Source organism: Rhipicephalus sanguineus, chromosome 7 (assembly GCF_013339695.2).
Source record: "Rhipicephalus sanguineus isolate Rsan-2018 chromosome 7, BIME_Rsan_1.4, whole genome shotgun sequence".
In the NCBI taxonomy this organism is placed as follows: domain Eukaryota; kingdom Metazoa; phylum Arthropoda; class Arachnida; order Ixodida; family Ixodidae; genus Rhipicephalus; species Rhipicephalus sanguineus.
This window is the reverse complement of record NC_051182.1, coordinates 98,480,077-98,502,487: the sequence shown is the minus strand read 5'-3', so window position 1 is coordinate 98,502,487 and position 22,411 is coordinate 98,480,077. Positions and strand designations below refer to the sequence as shown.

Below are 22,411 nucleotides of genomic sequence, written 5' to 3'. Positions count from 1 at the left end.
AAGGGAAAGTTCAAGGATGCAACACAGCTAGGTGGTGTAGGTGGCAGTTCTTTGATTAAAATTTGATACCAAGCAAGCCCCCGTATCCTGGCTCTCACAACACAAAACAAGCGCGATGTCCCTTGCCAGATATCCCCTACTTATGAAAATACGGACATCTTTGGGAAAGTTGACTATAAGAGGAATGTATGAACAGCCATATTATCAGGTGCTGAAGATAATGGGTCAGCCTTCCCTTTAGCAACATTTGTGTGACCCCACGAATGCTAGGATTGATTTAATTTATTACGGAAGACATATCCGAGGACGGAAGAAGGTTAGATGGAGTGACGAAATCGGAAAGTTCGCAGGCATAAAATAGAACCAGGTCGCACAGAACGTGGTAAATTGGAGATCATTGGGAGAGAATTTCGTCCTGCAGTGGATATTAGACAGGCTTAGAATTATGATGATAATGATGCAACTTTGACCATTACAGTTTGCTGACTAATTCTGGTTCAGTAGCCACGTATGACTAACCACAACATGATTTTGTTTTCTAGAGCGAAAACAAATGAAGGACTGTAGAGTAGCGAAATGTGTACTGTGCGCTGCACTTCTAGTGCAATGTCCACGTCCATGGAGTGGAACCGTAAAGGTCGTTACGTGGCAAGACTCTCGCACGCCGGCTAAAAAGCGCGGGTTCAATAGTAGTGTCTAGTTCTCCCACCAGAAGGTGCCGGCGGCAGAGCTTTCTACCGGCAGCAAGCCTAGCATCCAAAAAAGCGCGCGTGTCAGGCTTATGCTTGTTTGGCCAAAAGTAAAAGAAGGAAAATGGTTTTGTATACAAACCTCCGCAGCACTTTGTCTGTAAGGTATTTGCTTTATCTTTAATCTAGTCAAAAACATTCTGCAGCTCCTCAGGCTCAATGCCCTGCTCAACTTGTATGAAACGTTGACGTCAAAAGCAAGGAAAAAAAGGGGTGTGGGCTGGGGAAACGCGTGGTCATGGCTTGTGTAATGAAAGCTAGACTATTGATATTGCACAGCGTTTGGCTGGAAAAAGCAGGTTCCCACCAAAAAAGATGTTCTGTATGAATAAGTGGTGATGGTATGAAGAAGTGGGGATGTTTTTCGGTTATAGGCAGGGCTAATTAGTAGCGTCTGTAGAGCTCATCATGACAACCCATTCTCCACACCCCTATTATGTCCCGCCATGTTTTGAAATGTCACTACGGGTAAAGTTTACCATTGAAATTAGTGCTTCCTAATCTCCATGGAACGTATTTCCAACTTTTTTTTAGAAGTCATCCATTGAATTTTAATTGCACTGACGAAACATCACGACGATGAGTAAATAAGCCTGGATTTGTACTCTGTGAATTGAAAATTGTCGCTGTAATTTCTCGGAGGTAAGAGAGCATACTGTTGCGAAGAAAGTAACGAGTCTTCTGAGCAGTGGCGTTGATGACACAGTTTGAAGTCGTGGATTTTTTTTTATTGTGAGTTTCTTTTTCAGATAAAGAGACAAAGAAGTCGCATAGAGTGTCTTGTTTATTTTCTCCCGCAATGTAAATCTTATTTTAGTCACTGAACAGCCCCCTAACACGAGTTAAAAATGACATCAGTATTTGTGATGTTGCTGGAGCGCAATGTGGGAATGTTAAATGATGTAAACACTACCTCCCTCGTGTTCTCTTTTTGTGCCCTTTCTGGTGTAGTAATCTCTTCTGATGGTTAGCCAAACTTGTGTTATGCAGTGGGTTTTCGCTGTGTGTTTGGGCCTGCCTAATCTGTCGATAAAAAAACAGTTTAACTGCATTTTAAGGAATCACAGGCTGGCCAAACATAAACACTTTTTGAGGATTCTCAAGATATTAGCAAACTATAAGTTAACTTACCTTTTGCTAAAAGAGGGCGCAAGTGCAAGCAGCTACTTTCAATTTAATGATCTCATTGTCATACCAATGCTGCTGCTGTAGTTCAAAATTTGGAAATACGGAGCAGAAATATTGATCTTTGTTTTCGGTGTTGATGTTCTGAGATTGATTGTTTGATTGATTTATATGACAAGAGAGAAAAACAATTGCGTGAAATTTATCTGCATTTTGTTTGCGAGCCATTTGCACTTCAAATGTGTTGTCCACGCAAGCGCAATACTGTAATATGGATGTGTTAGAAGAGCTTGAGTGATATCCGATGAATTGTCGGAATGACTCTTTAAAAGGGGCCCTGCAACACCTCTTGAATGGTAAATAAATTATCCCAGTCGTATTGTTTTGCTTTCAGTACTCATTAGAGCTTGAAAAAACAAACAAACAAACAAGCAATATCCACTCCTTCAAAATACCAGAGCACTACGTCACTGAAACTGTGCGCTGTATGTGCCTTCGGCTTTTGGAAACCCCCACCATCTTCAATTCAGTTTATTCCGACATCACAGGAGACATTACAAAAGCCACAACAGTGATGTTGTGGGGCGAAAGCAAAAAGCCATTAAGGCTTGACGAAGGCTTTCGCACCATTTGACAACATAGCAACAACAGAATGGGATCATTACTCATTATACAATATCAAAAACGTACTTCAGGGTCATGCCGAGTTACATTTTAAAACACGTAGAAAAATTTTAAAGAAAGGAACACAATAAATGGTTTATTGTGAGAAACTGTTTAATGTTTGTGGCAGTAAGTAGCTCATCATTTGGCGACCATAGTTAGTACGTGTGTAAGGAATTTTCCAGTCATCAGTGGCTCGTGTGCTATAGGGGCAGCTGTAGGGTGTTAAACGCGCTAAATCAGTAAGCTAAATCAGTTTTCGTAAACGTGCCCCATTTATGAACCTGTGTATCCGCAGGTGTATACCGCTGGTGCGGGTGTAAATTCCATACAAAACGCCCTTTACACACCCATAACTCAGGCAAGTTTTGTTAGCGCGTAACTGACGGTAATACCCATGTTGCACCCTTATGCGATATAAGGGTTTGCAGACTATACTTATACATTGTGAAGGTGTGGCAAGTTATTTATATTTATGTAATGAAGTAAAGCTGACTGCGTCACAGCATTACATGTGTCAATCGCTGCAAGCTTGGATGCTACTTAGTCGCGTGTGCACAGTCGCGCGGGCGTACGAGCACTCGTTTCGGTATACAGTGGAAGGCAGTGGTAAGCGGGCAGTTATCGGTCGCCCGCGAAACACTAGCCTTGCTACTTCTCGGTCTTTGCCGAGTGAGGAGTATGGATGGAGGTGATAGCGATAACCTTCGAATGGTTTGCCGCGTGGTAGGCGCGAAACGAACTAATTCCGCTACATGTGTGACCACGGGAGCCTCCGTTCCGGGTGGCGTGAGTGGTCGTACTACCTGACGAATTTCTCCGCGAGTGACGAGCGTGAATGCTGTCACATGTGGTTGGCTTCAGACGCGGCAGTTACACCGAGTTACCATAGCGAAGCCCCTCCCCTCCCCGGTCCGCATACCTCGCATACGTGACCAGCCCTACTGAACGGCTGCATTTCGTTGGGGACATGTATGGCTCTGCTATAAACCTTGTACACATTTCCAAATTTTTATGACGACATTCGTGCCTATGCAGGGCATACGGCGGGCCGAGTGTCTGCTGCAGAGCAGACTTGACAGTAATGAAATCACTGTTTGCTGGAATGAGACGTCATGCAGTGGAATTTGTGGGCTGGTAATTTAGTATAATGTAATGAATTACTTCAAGAGGAGTAACTTCAAGAAAGTTACTGATTACTTTTTCAATTTTGCCATCTCTGCTGCAAGGCTTCAGTACAGCGAGCATCGGGCTCGCAATATTAACTGATCCCAGTAAACCACAAATGTCCAACTCCGGATGTCCAAGTCCAACATCGACGTCTTTTGCAGACTTCACACGCAGATACACATTTGAAATTTCGATTCTTCGTAAAACATTAAAAAAAAGCAACATCTCATTTACTCGTCCTTGGTCGAAGCAAGAACAAATATATCAAATATGTTAAACAAATAAACAACGAAAGCTATTTACTTGGATGACACTTCTCCGGTAAATTCCAGGATGTCTCGAGTATTTTGCTTCCTATAGATTTCATCACATATCTTCTACTGTATGCCGTAAAAGCTTTTCATGTTTACGTTTCAAGTATCGAGGTGTTGCATATGGGGCTTAAGCAGCTGCCCTTTCAGAGGCTTTGTTTTTCAGTTTTCCTTTGACAGAATTACTTTTTCTCGTTCAGAGTGCATGTAACTTGGAACTTCCATGTCTGTACTCGTATGTTCATATGTACACATCTGCATTATGTAATTTCTGATACAATTTACCTTTCAAACATTCGTTAATATTCAACTAGTGCCTTGTGGAAGGTCTCGCAAAACGAGTAATCTTACATGCGCATGTGAACATTTTTGCGCAGAAGATGCTCTATTCCGTTGCGTCTGTCACGCATCTTGCTGCGTACGGATGTTCGGTATAGCAAACACTGTCCAAAAGAGCTTGATATTCTGGACTGCCACTCATGTGCGCCAGTCTCGCGGAACACGATCCATATATACTGTGTGAATATGACATCACAGCTCTACAGAGGGCATAGTTTACGCTTCAAGTATCGATGTGTTACATATGGGGAACATCTGTTCAGCATGTCCGTTTATCAGTTGCGAAAATCTTCGTTCTTCGCAGATATAGATCAAACATAACACCTCACGGATTGGTCTTGTAAGTCCAATCAGGAACATCTCGGACGTGTTCTCAAATGAATTCCAGGCCGTAAACTTCTTTTCGCAAATTTCACTCGTCGTGAGCGGTAACTGCAGTAGACAAAATAAGAACTTGGACACACGAGACGTTTCTTCAAAAACATTAATTTATTTCAAGTATAGAGCAGTTTTATGTATAGACAGGTCTTGAAAAATTTATACAACATGCATTTCCTTTTCTCTTTTTTTTTTGTGGGGTTATTAAACGTAGCAGGTGTAAGCACAAAACCAAACAACAATAAAAGCGCGACAAACGAAGTGCGTATTACGCTCAACAAAACAACATGTGCCTAATTTGTACTCATTAATGCCCCAGAGAAGCCGTTAGTAGTGACAGCTTCACAAACAAACAGACAAAAAAAAACCAGACACATAATGATGGGGGTCTTTTCTGGTCTTTTCGGATTGTCGTCTAAATCCTAAGCTGCGTAATATTAAATGGCCCGCTGTCGCAGGTTGTTTCCAAAGCAGTGGTCACGTGCACACACTAAACAAGCATTCGGGAAAAAGTTTGCCGATGGTATACGAACTTTGTCTCTGCGTACAGAATGGTTGCAGCACGAACTGGTTCGCGTTGTGTGTGCTAGCTGTTGGCCCCAGACATTTACATACAAAATGCGAAAATTCCGGTTCGGTGCATTTTGATCCAAATGTGAGAGGAGAAAAAAAAAGCCTCGTAGCATGTTCAACACTACACGATCTTGTATGTTTCTCCTTGCCATATTGCGAGAATAAGCGCGCCAGTGTTGCTACAGTGTTTACTGTGTAGCCCCTGTTCATGATAACGTTAACAGTGTAGACTCAAACCGCGATATAACGAACACGGATATAACAAATTATTGGTTATAACGAAGTAAATAAAGAATAGTCTTGCCATAAATACAGTGTTACAAATAAATGTTTATAACGAATTTCCGGATATAACGAAGTTATTTTCGTGGCAGATGTGACTCTGTTATAATGAGGTTTGAGTGTATACCATGACAGTTTTATGTCACATCGTGGTAGCAGAGTTTGTAATACTCGTAAGAAACCTTGTGTCCATGGTACGCCACAGTGTCGGATGCAACCGCTAGGTGCACGCCAAATGTTTCACGAGCGTCTCGTAGCCGCGACGTCAAAAGCGTCCCCGCAGTGACGTCATTTATTACCGTGACCAAACACCGCACACTTCCGCGTACAAACACGTGTACTGACTGTCACAGTGGCCTTGGAGGCAGCAGACTGCGAAGTCCCTGAATTATGTTGTTTTTTTTCTTTTTTGCTGAAAGCGTATACGCAGAGCGTTTAGACAATAAACCAGTATACCCCTTATTCCGGGGGCGGCAGTAGTGGCGCAGGCACACCGGCACCTTATGGTGATTTATTGAAATACGATTAATTGCAAATGCTCATTTTTCGCATTACTGCTCTCGTTGAGAATAGCCATCTACCCTGACATGCGGCAACTCATCACTCTGATGTTCTGTACGCCTCGAAACTCACCACGGCTGCACGAGCCCGCATGCATGAAATAAATGTTAAATTTTTGCCCGTAGGGAACTTGTTACATAATAAATCGGGTTTTTACAGAAAGATAAAGAGACACTTGGTTAGTTAGAATGCACAAAGAAGTCTGCCGCGCCAAACGTAACTTTTAACACAGTTGGCTGAAACTGACATTACAGACAGGAACAAAAAAGGAAATAAAAAGGGTCGTATAAAAAGCGGATGGTCACATACTCGGATGGGCAGATACCATATGCGGGATGAAAACAAAGAGCGCCAGCCTCAGCGGAAATAATTAAATCTTTCACGGATTCGTTAGCACGAAGAAAATGACGGTGGAAAGCCGGACGAACGTATCTTCGATAGACCCTGCGCGTGCGGTTTTTGTAAGAGACTGTCTCTCGGTTCTTTCGTCTTGCGATATTTCTGTGCCAGCTGTTAGAGTTCACGCATGGCGTCGCGTAGCAAATTAGTTCTCCGTCCGCGGCCATGTGCTTGCTTTCCCACCCGGCTGTGGCTAATAACGCCATTAAGTCTGGACAGCGGGAGTGCGAGAATTGAGAAAACGAAAGAAAAATTGATCCCTTTAACTTTGGTCTTCGTCGTCTGCATGATGTGTACGTTTGGTTTTCTTCGTTTCGTCGGCGCCCTCGTCTGTGCTACCGTCCGCTAGGCGGCGGTGGCGTCGAAGCGGAAACGAAAACCTAGCTCACACTTCGAAAGAAGATGTCTCGTACTTTGTTTCGACTGAAAAGCCGGACAGTTTTTCACGCGTCATGGATGCCTTCTTTAATATATCGGATATCGCACACCAGCGAAGTATCCTTAAAATGACACAAATGTCTCAAAGTCAATCTCGCAGGGAATTAATCAACAGCTGGAACTCATCGGCTGACCGCAAGTGTTCACGCAAGCGAGACTTCGTGTATCTGTTCATATTTATGTTTGTTTCACTTTTCATGCGTGAGAAGGATTTTATGTTGCATGGCCGCAAGCAGAAGTCTATCTCCGTGTAGCCAAGACAAAACGGCTGCTAAGATAGGCTTAGCGGAATTATGAACCACGGTTAGGTACAAGACCGTAGACGCTGTTTGAAGCAACACCCGAACAGGCCACCATCCGACCGCTACTACTTCTTTGACTGTGGCAAGAAGAGTTGAAAGGTAAGGTCGTTGGTGCATACTACCTTTAAAATAAATGAAATATTCATGTGACATAGCTCACGTCTTTTTTAACGCTTCACAGGCATGTTAATCGGGGGCAAAAATAGCAGTACCTTAAGTGGATGACACAAGGTTTTATTAATTTTTGTTATTGAAAGACTTGTCTCCAGGGATTTTGCGTACAGGTCACTATAATCGCTGGAATAATAACATTGTGTTTCTGAAAAATAGCGGATGACGTGCACAATATCCATGCACTATTACCGAACCTGAACTCGGGAATCGCGCATTGCTTTTAAAGCTCAGATTACAAGTGCATGCAGTCTTTGCTGGCGTTTGATACCTTTCAGTGCAAGCTTTTCGCGGTCTACAATACTGTACGAATAGATACCAAAAGCACTAATTAACTTTTGTCGGGACGACAGCAAGACATGCGTAACCGGTCCCCGTGCGGCACACATCTTTGTGTTCCCGTCGACATCTCAAGTTCGTCCGAAGATTTACGCAAAGCTTACAGCGTTAGCATGAGCGGAGCTTACGGGGAAACCCTCCCAAACGTTTTACGAGTGTCGTTTTCATGTTCAGAGCATATGTAACCACTTGAAGAACGTCTCGTCAATTATCATGTGTCAGAGCGCTGAGAAAGTGCGCGCCAAGCGGAACGCTTTATTGCACATTGATTATACAGCCGTCAAATGATCTATCATGAGACAATTTGGCGAAAATGTCAAAACAGCGCGTATATTTTCGATAAACTTGTTTATACTTGGCGATGGCGAAAAAAATGTCGAGACGTCGCCGAAGCAAAGCATGCCATTGAAATAAGTAACAACAGACGTTAAGAAAGTGACACATATGGTAAATTTGTAACCAAACTGCCCCCATCACCACGCCGTTTTTGTTATAGACATTTCTGTCAACGTGTCTTTTTCATCGAGCGAGAGCTGTTGTCACGACCTTTGTAGCTTGCTTTGTACACCCTTGGACAGATAGATGGATTGACAAAACGACGACCTCATACACTTTTAAACGGTCGTTGCCCCAATTCGGAGGATTTGATGACAATAAAACCGCATCGAAGCATTACGGAAATAGTCTTGCAGGTAATACTGTTGTTTGCTCGAACAGCACGTGAATCGTGATGACTGCATTGCATATGTCATGCTGTGTGTCGAAAGAAAAAAAAAAAAACAAGAGAGTTAAGAAACGTACATCTGACGTGGATTCCCTTTGTTAGAAGCAAAAGTGTCATGGCAAAAGAGCACTTTCTTGCAGGGCAACTTCCGTGCATCGGGCACTGTATATTCAAATGTGCTTGTATGCACTTGTAGTTCGTTAAATCTGTCCTTCTAGTGCGACAAAATGCGCACACACTCGAACACCAGCCACGAAGGCCGTTTGAGACAACTGACTTACGCGACGTGTACTACGTATACTGTAGCAAAGTGTTCCATTGTAAACAGGGAACCAGAGAACGGACAGGCCAGAGCGAGAACATTCGTAGCGTCGTGTCTTTCTCTGTCTTTGTTGTCCTAGGTGCTGGTTCTTACACCGAGCAGCGTTTTGGGCAAGTTGGTAATTCATAGCCTCACAACGGCTGCGCAAGGAAAAAAAATTACACCATCTTCCGCGAAAGGGGACCATGAGGCGATGCGAAGCCCGAGCACTTGCACGATCTCGTTCCGTTGGCGTTCGTTGGCCATGCTACCGACCTCGCGTCGTGGAACGCGAAGAGGAACCCTACGCGCGTCGTGTCTTCCCTTTAGCCTGGCCGTTAATTCTCGCAGGGCGAGCGGGGAACGCGGTCTACAGGCGCGCGAGAGGGAGGCAGCGTAGGAGAGGACAGAGGGGGGGAGGGGACGCGCATGCGCTGGCGCTCATCGCGGCGCTGCGCAGGAGAGAATTTCGGCATGCCGAGCCGCATTTCAGAGGAGTCCACCGAAGCAAGAACGCGCGCAGCGCTCTACCACTTGAAGGAGAGGAGACTAGAGGAGGAGAGTAGCTCATGCGCCGCGAGAGCAGAAGCGAGAACGCAGGAGAAGCGCAAGCAGCTGCTGGGAGAGAAGTGGAGAGAGTAAGGCGCAGCTGTTGGAGAGAGGGAAGGAGGAGAGTTGCGCATGCGTAGTGTGAGTGCGGACTAACATGCCGCGGGACATACCCCCGAGCAAGAGATGCTTCGCATCTAAAAACTCGGACGACAAAGAAGACACACCCAGGGCAACACCCAACGCTGGGTGTGTCTTCTTTGTCGTCTTGTGTTTTTTCGTTGCGTAGTCGTTCTGAAGTTCTTACACCGGCATCAGGTTTTGCCAGAGCATTAGTTTTCAGATTAACATTCGAAGATGAAATAAATAAACGAAACTGCTGCGCCCTTCAACCTGCATAAGGAGGCATGTTGGGGCAGAATTTTCACTAAACCGAAACTATGCGAGCGATCGAGGTAACATTAATAAAGGTGCTCATATACACGTTATAAAGGTAACCGCGGTGCTCTTGAGACGAAATAGCGGTAATGATATCAGCGCGAATATGAACGTTCCGATAACGTACCACTGGTCTTGTCATGTCGATGTCAAGCGAAGCAAGCTTTACAGGAACACAAGTTGATGCGTATACAGGTGTAGTGTTGTAGCACGCAGAACACAGCACACGTTGTTGAAGTTTTGTGTACATTTGCCACCAGGGGCGTAGCCAGAAATTTTTTTCGGGGGGGGGGGGGTTCAACCATACTTTATATATGTTCGTGCGTGCGTTTGTATGTGTGCGTGTATATATACGCAAGCAAAACTGAAAAATTCGGGGGGGGGGGGGTTTGAACCCCCCAACCCACCCCTTGGCTACGCCCCTGTTTGCCACTGTATCTTTCAGTTACATTGATGATATAGCTCCAATAAAGTTGAACGCACGAAAACAGCCGCTACAAGAACACGTAGCCGTCGTCAACGATGATGGAAGCGAGCACCTCTATAAAACGTACGATATCCGTGCTCTTCACGTCACCATTCACGTCGCAATATTCCGTGTCTATATGCCCGCCTTTTTTTCCTCCTCTTCCTCCCGCGTGTCATAGCTGCGGTAGAATTCAAAACACGCCTGCCGGCCCCGAAAAAAGTAAGCTGTTCCTCAGACCCGACAAAATCATCGCGTACCGCTGCCTAATTTGCTTTCATTCAAGTGTATAGAGGTGCCTATAAAGATTCGGCACAGCGAGCGAGCACAGATAGCGGCACCATTTGACTAACTGATCCACGCGTGTTATTTCCAGCGGGGACGACATACAAACGTCCTAGTAAAGCACGCCCGAACACGTTAAGCGTATAACCACACGACGTAACGCTTCTCCGCCGACGAAGAGTCCTCTCAACCAAGAAGAAGGCGTCGCCTGCTCGCGCTTGAAGCAGTGTGTATACAAAGAGACCGTCGCATGCTCCTCTTCGCGGCGTGTCCTCGGCACGCGAGCCGATAGGAGGGAGCAGCAGCAGAAGCCTAGTTCTTGCGGGCGTCCTTGTAGACGTCTGCGGTGACGGTGACCACCAGCCTGAGGGTCTTCTCCCACGCCGCCACGGCGGCCGGCGTCATCTTGCTTCCTAACCGCTCCTTCAGCGTGTCCACGATCACGACCATCGTGTGCTGAGGGAGAGAGGGAAAGAGCACGGTGAGACCGAGACATCTGGCAACACATCGTCAGCATTTCTTTCATCTTTGGAATACAATTCTCCCCACTATGACGTCACTACATAGGCGTGAGTTGCGGGATGACGAGGGCAGGTGGGGCAGCTTCCGACCTCGCTTACGAGGGTCAAGTTTAGGGGACAAGGAGATGTCCTCCGAACAGGTTCTCGCGACGTAACGCTTGATATATGGAGTACACAAGTGCGACTTGTCGAGGTGGTGAATCGCGGAAGGAGGACAAAATACGCTGAAACGTCGAAGACGAATCACTTTGAGCTGTGGTGCTTGTTACGTGGGCCGAACTGGCAAGTGTTTGAATCATGAACTGCGAGAGCCTGCCAACTACGTCAGAAACGGAAGGAAAAGTTGTGGATGGTCAAAGGTAAAAGGAAGACGCCGACCAAAAAGAACTTTAAAACAACAGACGTTTCGGCTCCCCGGGGGCCTTGTTCACCATGAAGCAATGAAAGAACCTGAAAATGAAAGAATGAAGAATGAAAGGTTCTTTAATTGCTTCATTGTAAACAAGGCCCCCGTGCGGGGCCCCACCAAACTCCCATATGCCGTGACTGTCGCTGGGCGAATCTGTGCTTTCAGCCGGCGTCACCGTAGCGCTTTAATCTTGCTCTGGCTGGCGCTATCGCACCGCACGTGTGTTCCGAGTGTCAGGCATGACTGGCGGATGATAAGCACATACGGTGCGATATAGCGCCAGCCGGAGCTTAGCCGGAGCAAGATTATAGCGCTACGGTGACGCCGGCTGAAAGCACAGATTCGCCCAGTGACAGCCGAGGCACGTCGGAGTTGGAATGTGCCGAAAACCACATTTTCCGCGGTTCGCGTTTCTGTTCATTGCGATAGTACATATGTAGAGTGCTGTAATTAAGGGTAATTGCTGGAAGGAATTCGGAACAGGAGAGGAAGTAAAGGCAGGGATGTTAACCAGTCTAGAAGGACCGGTATGCTACCCTACATTGGGGGAAGGGATGGGGGAGATATAAAGATAGAGAGAAGGAGAGGGGGGGGGGAAGCACGCACACGCAAAGTCACACAACACACAGTTTTATATCCAAAAACCACGATATGATTATGAGGGACGCCGTAGTGGAGGGCTCCGGAAATTTCGACCGCCTGCGGTTCTTTAACGTGCGCCTAAAGGTAAGCACACGGGACTCTTGCATTTTGCCTCCCACGAAATGCGGCCGCCGCGGCGGGGATTCGATCCTGTGACCTTCGGGTCAGCAATCGAGCACCGTAACCACTAGACCACTGAGACGTGTTTAAGTGCGCTTTTGCGCACTCAATGAAGGAGGTGCATCACTATTCGGCCACATAACTAGGTCAGCACTGCGCTCCCCACCACCAACGGGTTCTGTATTCAGCTGTCATCGCTATTCTAAATGCAACTATACGCTCCGCTGTACGCTCCACTCTACGCTCGCCAACGGACTCCTCTCCGTTGCGCGTGCCAACGGTGCCAACGGTGCCTACGTTCTTCAGTTCCTCCCTCTTCCTCCGATTTCGCTCTCGCATGTGTTGGTAATGTCAGAATTCAACATACGCGTTTCTGCTTCGAAAAAGAAACACTAAATTCTGTATAGAAGCACAATATTTATAAAAATATATAGTTATTATCATCCGGTCCTACATGCCTCGCCACTGGCGTTCTGGAGCGAAATTTTATAAAATAAAGCTCCGACATTAATTTTGTCTCCCAAGATTCGCCATATTATTAAGAAATTAACAAGGCTAAGATTTTAAAACAATAATTAATCAGCATAATCTGATTTAGTGTTCGGGTTTAGCTTTCCTTTGACGTAGTATTCTCAGTACTTTCGGGTTACGAACGAATTGCGTATATCTGCGAGGCATAAAGCGTTTGTGACATTAAAAACGTAAGGGTTACGCTTTGCACAATATTGGCGACAATCTTCGTTGCATGGCGGCTAATAATACAGTCCCAAATGAGTGGTTAGGGAACACGTGATAATGATAGGCATGATTCACCACGTGTGACACGCGGCTGATCACCTCGAAGTTTGTGACGGTGACCGGCCGTCGGGTGTGGCTGATGGCGATCTTGCGCACCAGCTCCACCAGGCACTCGGCGTCGTCAAGGCTGTCCACCAGCGACGTGATGGCGTACGCCACGGACATGGCATGCGCACCCAGCCGAGGGTTGGTGGACAGCGCCTCTGGCGGCACCTCCGCGAAGCCAGAGAATAGCTTCTGGTACTCGGGGTGCCGCTGAAACAGCCTGCACGTAACAGAAGAAAAAAAAAAACTCACTTATCTGCGCATACACATTGATTGATTGATTCATTGATTGATTCATTCATTCATTATACCCTCAGGGCCAACGTAAATTACAGAGGGGAGTGGTAAAAAACGTGAAAAACAAGATTGCGAGTACAATTGAGCAGTACAATGCTTTTGATTGTGCAACAATATAGTTAATGGGAAGCACAATGCAACATGAATTCACAATAGAAGTCTACATATTAGGAAAATTAGATATACAGTGCTTGTATTATGCAATAATAACTATTAAACTGCAAAATACAACAAGTAACAATGAAATTAACAGTGTAAGTGACACTTGCTGTTTAACTTGTTCGTTGGTTAACGCATGTACCAGGTGTCCCGGAAGAAAATAACGCCGGAAACGAGAATACTCTTCGCGTGCTTTTAGCGATTTCACGATACTATATAGCAAGTATGAGCTCGTAAATCTGAACGGAAAGCTCTGGAATTATAAGTGGTATTTTGGATGGTCATGTGCATCTGGTCACCTGGCAAAAAAAGGTATGACACATTAAAGAAACCTTTGTGAATGTTGCGTCCAAGGAGGACGAACGCTTACAAAAAAAAAAACCATCTCTCGTGGCTATATCCATTGAGGTGCAGAAATTGGGTGTAGCCATCTGTAAAATATGCTGACGGTGTTATACAGACTGTTTAACAATAGAGACAGGTTCATCGGCCAAGTACTAATTTAGTTTGTTCAGTGCGAAGACATGAAAATATAAAGACAATGTCTGGTGCTTATATATTGTGCGGTCTCAAAAACCTGAGCCCTGCTCATAGAACACACGGACACAGTCACGCCGTCGCACAACGAGCACATAGACATTTATTAACAGCTTTTACATAACGGCGATAATAGTAATTGTTGGTGTTTAACGTTCCAAAACCACGATATGATTATGAGTGACGCTGTAGTGGATGGCTCCGGAAATTTCGACCACCTGAGGTTCTTTAACGTGCACCTCTATCTAAGTACACGGGCCTCTGACGCTCTTGCCTCCACCGAAAATGCGGCCGCCGCGGCCGGGCACCACAGCAGCAGTCGAGCACCATAACGACTAGACCACCGTGGTGGGTTACATAACGGCGAGTTCGCCAGCCGAATCCAAGAGATAACTGAAGTAACATGCCAAATAACACAATATAAACCATGCCAATAAAATACATAGATGAGATAACGCACACAGTGTACCACGCATACGGCGTCGCCGACGTCTGATTAAACATGGGAGTCCGCGGGAACGAGCCGCGGTATCGCACGTGCCCACGGACCTCCCGCGAGATTCGACCGTCCACAGCCATGACAAGTCCGAAAAGAGATCGAGTGCTCACCGTCATGCGCCCGCGCAACCTCGCTCCCGCCAGGCGGCGCCACTGGCTCCGCCGCGCGAGCACAGCGCCAACTCTCAGGCGGCGGCGCCTAAGCTAACTACGACGCGCGGGCGCTATGAGCATCCCCGCAACACACGTACACACACGCATTATATATATATATATATATATATATATATATATATATATATATATATATATATATATATATATATATATATATATATATATATATATATATATATATATATATATATATATATATATGTTGTAGAGAAGCCTTGGGACATGGTAATGGGTTACCCTCTCCAGCGCCTTCTAGTGGGTCATCCTCTTTGGTTGCTTGAAGAAAGAACGCCGCTCGCGCAGGGAGTTCGTGCCTTGCCGTGACTGTCGCCATTACTCATTGTCGTTGAGTGCTGTCTATTAAACACCTTAACAATTTGGTGGAGAGTGCTCTGCTCCCATTCAATGCCCCTGGAGCTCCGATCCCGTACCTTAATAATAATATCTGGGGTTTTACGTCCCAAAACCACGATATGATTATGAGAGACGCCGTAGTGGAGGGCTCCGGAAATTTCGACCATCTGGTGTTCTTTAACGTGCACCTAAATCTAAGTACACGGGCCTCTACCATTTCGCCTCCATCGAAATGCGACCGCCGCGGCCGGGATGATCCCGTACCTTGCCATCTACCATGCCTCAAGACGCCGCCCAACAAACGCCTCCTCTCGCAACGAGCACATGTCCCGGTGTCCCCCGTATACGCGACCCACCTATCTTCACTGGCGCCGATAGCACCGACGTGGAGGACTGGCTCGCAATTTACGAGCGCGTCAGCATCCCCAACAAATGGGACGAAGAACGCAAGTTAAGCAACTTGGTGTTCTACCTCGCGGGCGTAGCAAGCTTGTGGTACAACAACCACGCGTCCGATTTTGCGACTTGGGCCGACTTCAAGACCGCCGTCATCAGCGTTTTTGGCCGCCCAGCAGTTCGTAAGCTGCAAGCCGAACAGCGCTTACGTGAGCGATCTCAGCAGGCCGGTGAATCGTTCACAAGTTATATCGAAGACGTCCTCGACTTGTGTAAGAAGGCCAACGGAACCATGTCTGAGTCTGACAAGATCCGGAACGTAATGAAAGGCATTGACGACGATGCCTTCACCATGCTGCTCGCCAAAAACCCTGGCACAGTGGCCGAGGTCATAACGCTGTGCCAGAGCTACGAGGAGCTCCGCCGGCAGCGTTCGATGACCCGTCGCTCCCCATCACGCGACGCAGAGCTTGCTGGCTTGGCGGCAATATCTGACCAGGCCGCGTTGCTGGCAGAAGTCAAGTCATTCGTGCGCGAGGAAATTGCACGCCAGATCTCCCTCCTCGCCTTTGCCCACCCGCCGCACGTTCAACAGCCGTCGACCACCCTTCTTCCTCCTCTCCGCCGAGCGATTGAGCAGGAAATTGCGGAGGTCATGCCTGAGTACCACCCGCAACCTCCGGCTCCTGCGCCTCAGAGTTACGCTCAAGTTGTCGCCAGGACGCCCCAAGTAATTCCTGCGGCTGCCCCAATGAGTTACGCCGAAGCCGCCGCTAGACCTCCGTTCTTTGAGGCGGGTGTGCCGGCTACATATGCTGACGCCATCCCTCGGCCTCCTGCACTCCTTTCGCCATCTGCCCGCGTCTGCACTAGGAAAGGGTTGCTGGTACCTTTTGCGACCGTGCGAGTCACTCAGGGCAGCACCACTATTTTTGTTACCAACCCATCCCCGTGCATTGTTACGTTGGTTCGAGGGGAATGTCTCGGCAAAGTGGAACCCGTTGAAGACGCACAAGTTCTGGACGCACCCGATGACTCGCACTGTACCAGTTCCCGCACCATCAGTGCTGTTTCCACGTCTGATTCGTCACCTACTGATGTATTTGGTCCCTCCATTGCTGACAACCTTACGTCGATCCAGCGTTCGCAGCTTCTGTGCTTGTTGGATGAATTTCGTCATTCTTTCGATGTCGGGCAAAATTCCCTCGGCCGCACGTCCGCTGTTACGCATCGCATCGACACTGGAGCCCAACCACCACTGCGGCAACGTCCATATCGCGCGTCTCCCACAGAACGCCGGGTAATTAACGAGCAAGTGGACGATATGCTTCGACGCGATGTAATTCGGCCCTCCGACAGCCCATGGGCGTCTCCTGTTGTTCTCGTTACGAAGAAGGACGGTTCTGTGCGGTTCTGTGTGGACTACCGACGGCTCAACAAGGTCACCCGCAAGGATGTTTATCCACTGCCGCGAATCGACGACGCGATTGACAGCCTCCAAGGAGCAGAATTCTTTTCATCTCTCGATTTGCGCTCGGGGTACTGGCAAGTACCCATGGCTGATCACGCTCGACCAAAGACAGCCTCACGCCCGACGGCTTGTACGAGTTCAACGTCATGCCGTTCGGTCTGTGTAATGCGCCCGCGACCTTCGAGCGCATGATGGACACCGTTCTGCGTAACTTGAAATGGCACACGTGCCTGTGTTACCTGGACGACGTCGTCGTCTTCGCTCCGGACTTCTCCACGCATCTCCAACGTCTGCGGCATGTTTTGACACGTTTGAGCAACGCCGGCCTCCAACTGAATCTGAAGAAGTGCCGATTTGCGGCACGGCAGCTGACAATCCTCGGCTACGTCGTGTCCAAAGACGGAATCCTTCCCGATCTGGCCAAGCTTCGGGCCGTGGCCGAATTTCCCAAACATACGTCCGTCAAAGAACTGCGCAGTATCGTCGGACTGTGTTCATACTTTCGACGCTTCATACGAAACTTTGCCACCATCATATCGCCGCTGACGAAGCTCCTTGGAAGTAACGGACCCCTAAATTCGTGGTCGTCCGAGTGTGACGACGCGTTCGCAAAGCTCCGTCGTTTGTTGACGTCTCCTCCCATACTACGTCACTACGACCCTACGGCCTCTACGGAGGTACACACGGACGCCAGCGGTGTAGGCCTCGGCGCCGTCCTTGCGCAACGCAAACCAGGGTTCCCCGAATATGTCGTGGCATACGCAAGCCGTACGCTTACCAGAGCCGAGACCAATTACTCAGTTACGGAAAAAGAGTGCCTGGCGATGATATGGGCCCTTACAAAGTTTCGACCTTATTTGTATGGTCGCCCATTTGATGTCGTCACCGACCATCATGCACTATGCTGGCTGTCGTCATTGAAGGATCCCTCAGGCCGTCTCGCCCGCTGGGCACTTCGCCTGCAGGACTACGACATCCGCGTGCTGTACCGCAACGGACGCCAGCATGCTGACGCCGACGCCCTCTCGCGCTCTCCCTTGCCTGACGACAATGCCCCCTGCTCAGTATCTCACATAGCTGTTGCTTCAATCAGCGTTCACACCATCGCTACCGAACAGCGCAAGGATAAATGGATCACCTCGCTGATCGACTTGCTCACTGATCCGACGGCAACACCATCCACTCGCGCGTTACGTCGTCAAGCCCACCATTTCGCCGTTCGTGACGACCTCCTGCACCGACGCAATTACAACGCCGACGGCCGCCAGCGGCTACTAGTGATACCCAGCAGTCTGCGTTCTGATATATGCGAGGCCTTCCACTCCGACCCGCAATGCGCGCACTCTGGGGTATCCAAAACTTACCACCGCATTCGACAACGATACTTCTGGCGAGGGATGTACCGCTACGTGGAGAAGTTCGTTCGCTCCTGCCTCGATTGCCAACGCCGAAAACCTGCAACGCACGTGTCGCCAGCAGGTCTACAACCATTACCTTGCCCTAACCGTCCGTTCGGGCGCCTGGGCATCGATTTGTATGGACCACTTCCTCTGAGTTCGGCTGGTAACCGCTGGGCCATCGTCGCTGTTGACCATCTAACGCGATACGCCGAAACCGCCGCCCTCCCAGCGGCTACAGCGCGCGATGTTGCCTCCTTCCTACTACACCGATTCATACTGCGTCACGGTCCACCCCAAGAGCTTCTCAGCGACCGAGGCCGTGTCTTCTTATCGGAAGTCGTGGAAGCCATTCTGAAAGAGTGCCATGCTGTTCACCGCAAAACTACTGCTTACCACCCGCAGACGAATGGCCTAACCGAACGCTTTAACCGCACGCTCGGCGACATGCTGTCAATGTACGTCGCCGCCGACCACACCAATTGGGATGCCATTCTGCCCTTCGTCACCTACGCCTATAACACCGCCCCTCAGAGCACTACTGGTTTTTCACCGTTCTTCTTACTGTACGGAAGGCACCCGTCGCACACCATCGACACGATACTTCCATACAAGCCGGATTCATCTGAGTGTGCGCCTATTTCTGACACAGCCAGGCTCGCTGAAGAGTGTCGCGAGCTTGCCAAGACATTTACGACGCAGGAACAAGAGCTGCAGAAGAGCATTCGCGATGGCACCACAACTTCTGAACCCACGTTCCTTCCTGGAGCGCTCGTATGGCTCTCGGTCCCTACCACTGCAAGTGGCCTTTCTTCAAAACTGCTGCTGAAATACGAAGGCCCGTACCGGGTCGTCGAGCGCACATCCCCGGTCAACTACTTGACTGAACCCATCGAACCAGCTTCGGACATGCGCCGTCGAGGGCGCGACATTGTTAACGTGGAGCGCCTCAAGGCCTACTATGACCCACTCATAGTGACGAGCTGTTAGGTCGCCGGACGGCTCCCTTTTCGTACCCGGGGTAATTGTAGAGAAGCCTTGGGACATGGTAATGGGTTACCCTCTCCAGCGCCTTCTAGTGGGTCATCCTCTTTGGTTGCTTGAAGAAAGAACGCCGCTCGCGCAGGGAGTTCGTGCCTTGCCGTGACTGTCGCCATTACTCATTGTCGTTGAGTGCTGTCTATTAAACACCTTAACAATTTATATATATATATATATATATATATATATATATATATATATATATATATATATATATATATATATATATATATATATATATATATATATATATATATATATATAAATGACGCCAAAACAGGCAAAAAAAGTGTGTTCCACACTCGCCGCCCATGGCTGCGATTGGCGCTGACTAACACTCCTAGGTTTAAATCAACATATATACCCCAGAAAGTGGACGGGAGGATGACCGCCGCCGTAGCTCCGTGGTAGAGCATCGGACGCGTTATTCGAAGGTCGCAGGTTCGGTCCCTGCCGGCGGCAAGTCATCTTTTCGTCCACTTTACTTTCTTCACATTCATATGCTAAATACTACAGATAACACCCCCTGTACTTTCCTTGGCGTTATTGTCTGTTAGTTCTCATTAATATTGTGTCTAACAAAGATAAACGAGCCCTTGAAAAATCATCTGCTTGCCTATATATATATATATATATATATATATATATATATATATATATATATATATATATATATATATATATACATATATATATATATATATATATATATATATATATACATATATATATATATATATATATATATATATATATATGACGAAAAGCTGCACCGAGGCTCTGGCGCGCGGGGGGCTAGGGCGAAGTAGAAAACGATGAAGTAGGGTATAAGAACAGACAATAAGACAATTTCTAGCACTTCGTGAACAGCCCTGGATTGTGCCACCAATAGTGACCACCTGCCCATAATGTTTGAGATCGATTACCCCATAATACCATCATGTTCTCACGTCCGAGTTTTTATAAATTATTCAAAATTTAAAAATGACCTAAAAGCAGCTTTAGCATATCCCTCTGAAGACAGCGATGAAACTAAAGCTATGAAATTGAGCGCAGTTATTAAAAGAACATACAAAAAAGCAGAGTTTACTGTTGAATCGGCCAAGAGGGTGCCTTATAGTCCATGGTGGAATTCAGATCGCTCACGTGAGCACAGACGACGACAGGCAGCTTGGAAACAGCTAATTCATAATCAGTCCCCCAAAAATTGGTCAGACTACAAATTTATTGCTGCTGGATTTAAACGTACGGTGGCCCAAACGAAAGAAGAATATGACAAAAGACATTTCGATTTTCTCTCTAAACCTAAAAGTAAAAAAAGCGTTATTTCGTTATATGAGATCTCGCAAAATCCTGCCGTCTCCAGTAAATACAGATTATGAAAGTCTATCGGCGCAAGAAATGACAAAATCTTTAGAGTCAATTGGCAAAGGTCTAGAAAGTAGATTCTCTTCGACTTTGCCGAGCAACTGGCAAAAATCTACCAAAACGACTAACTTTGAAAAAGTGACACTGTCCGAAGTGTCAAATGTGATTAGATATTTACCTTCGTCAGCTCCTGCTCCAGATGCAATTACAGTGCCTATGATCAAAATTTTATACAAGTTATCACCTGAGGATGTCCTCAATATGATAAACTATTCTTTAAATAACGCCTGGATACCACGTGACTGGAAAATAGCCAAGGTAATTCCCATATTAAAAAAGCAAGGGTTAGGTTTTAATATAGAAAATATCAGACCCATCTCTCTAACATCTAATATGATCAAAATTATAGAGAGAGTCCTCAATGACAGAATAAATATCTGGATGGCAGACAAGCCAATATTAAAACCAAATCAAATTGGTTTCCGTAATGAGTGTTCAATTTGGTGTGCTCATGATGATTTAGAGAGTCGAATACGGCTTGCCAGAAAAAGAAGACAGTACGCTGCTCTTGTCACCCTTGACATAGCTAAAGCTTATGATAGCGTAGAGCACCCCATTTTACTGAATACACTACAGAGCTTAAATTTTCCACAATATATTATTGAATGGCTAGCAGAATTTTTAAAATCAAGGGAATTTTATTGTGTTAAGGAGGGATGTTGCTCATCTAAGTTGAAACAGAAACGCGGAGTTCCTCAAGGGGCAGCCCTATCCCAGGTATTATTCAATGTACTGATGAGCTCTATTCCAAATGACCAGGATGTCAATGTCTACATTTATGCAGACGATATCGCGTTTTTCGCGGCAGACAGTGACATTTACACATTACACCAAAAATTGCAGAGATATATTAATACCCTAGAAATTTGGCTCCAGTCGATTTCATTGTCTTTAAACATCAGTAAAAGTGCGCTCTTGGTGTTTCCGCTAGTAGATTCAATTTCAATTTCCGTATTGTATAAGCAGGAACCCATTCCACAAGTGGATTCTATCAAATATTTGGGCATGACTTATAATGAAAGCCTAAATTGGAGTCCGCACATAGAATATATAACAGCAAAGGCACAACGGGCGTTAGGCTTATTGCGTAGACTGAGCAACCGAAAATACGGGTTACGTAGACACACTTTATTAATGTTGTACAAAATGTACATGCGCCCAATATTGGAATTTGGGTGCATATTATTTTCGGGTGGCCCTGCTTATAAAACAAAACCTTTAGTTCTATTGGAGCGTGAAGCGCTGCGAATGTGTCTGGGACTCCCAAAGTTTGTGGCCATTAATGTTATATACCAAGAAGCACGCCTTCCAACACTTCTTTGTCGATTCTGCATCTTAACAGTGCAAACTTTTTTAAAATTCTACAGCTTCCCCACTAGAAGATCAGAATACGCCTTTATCAGAGACCCCGACTCCTTCTTTCTTGCTCATTGGCCACGATTTCATACACCCCAAATCATTTTTGTTCAAAAGAAACTAGACAGCATTAAGGTGGGCATAACGACGGTAATTGAAACGATTGGCTCACATAGTAATATTACAATAGAATATGATGAAA

General features: G+C 46.7%; 1 protein-coding gene across 1 annotated transcript in view; it reads right to left on the bottom strand.

Moving 5' to 3' along the window:
- Positions 1-4,825: 4,825 nt before the first annotated feature.
- LOC119399642 (globin) overlaps positions 4,826-22,411 on the bottom strand; it is a 151,683-nt gene continuing 134,097 nt past the window's right edge. Inside the window, exons 2-3 of the mRNA XM_037666455.2 lie at positions 13,093-13,318; positions 4,826-11,019 (exon numbers count right to left, since the gene is read on the bottom strand). Coding sequence (XP_037522383.1) covers positions 10,876-11,019; positions 13,093-13,318 — 370 coding nt within the window. The 3' untranslated portion in view covers positions 4,826-10,875. The remainder of the gene's footprint in view (positions 11,020-13,092; positions 13,319-22,411) is intronic.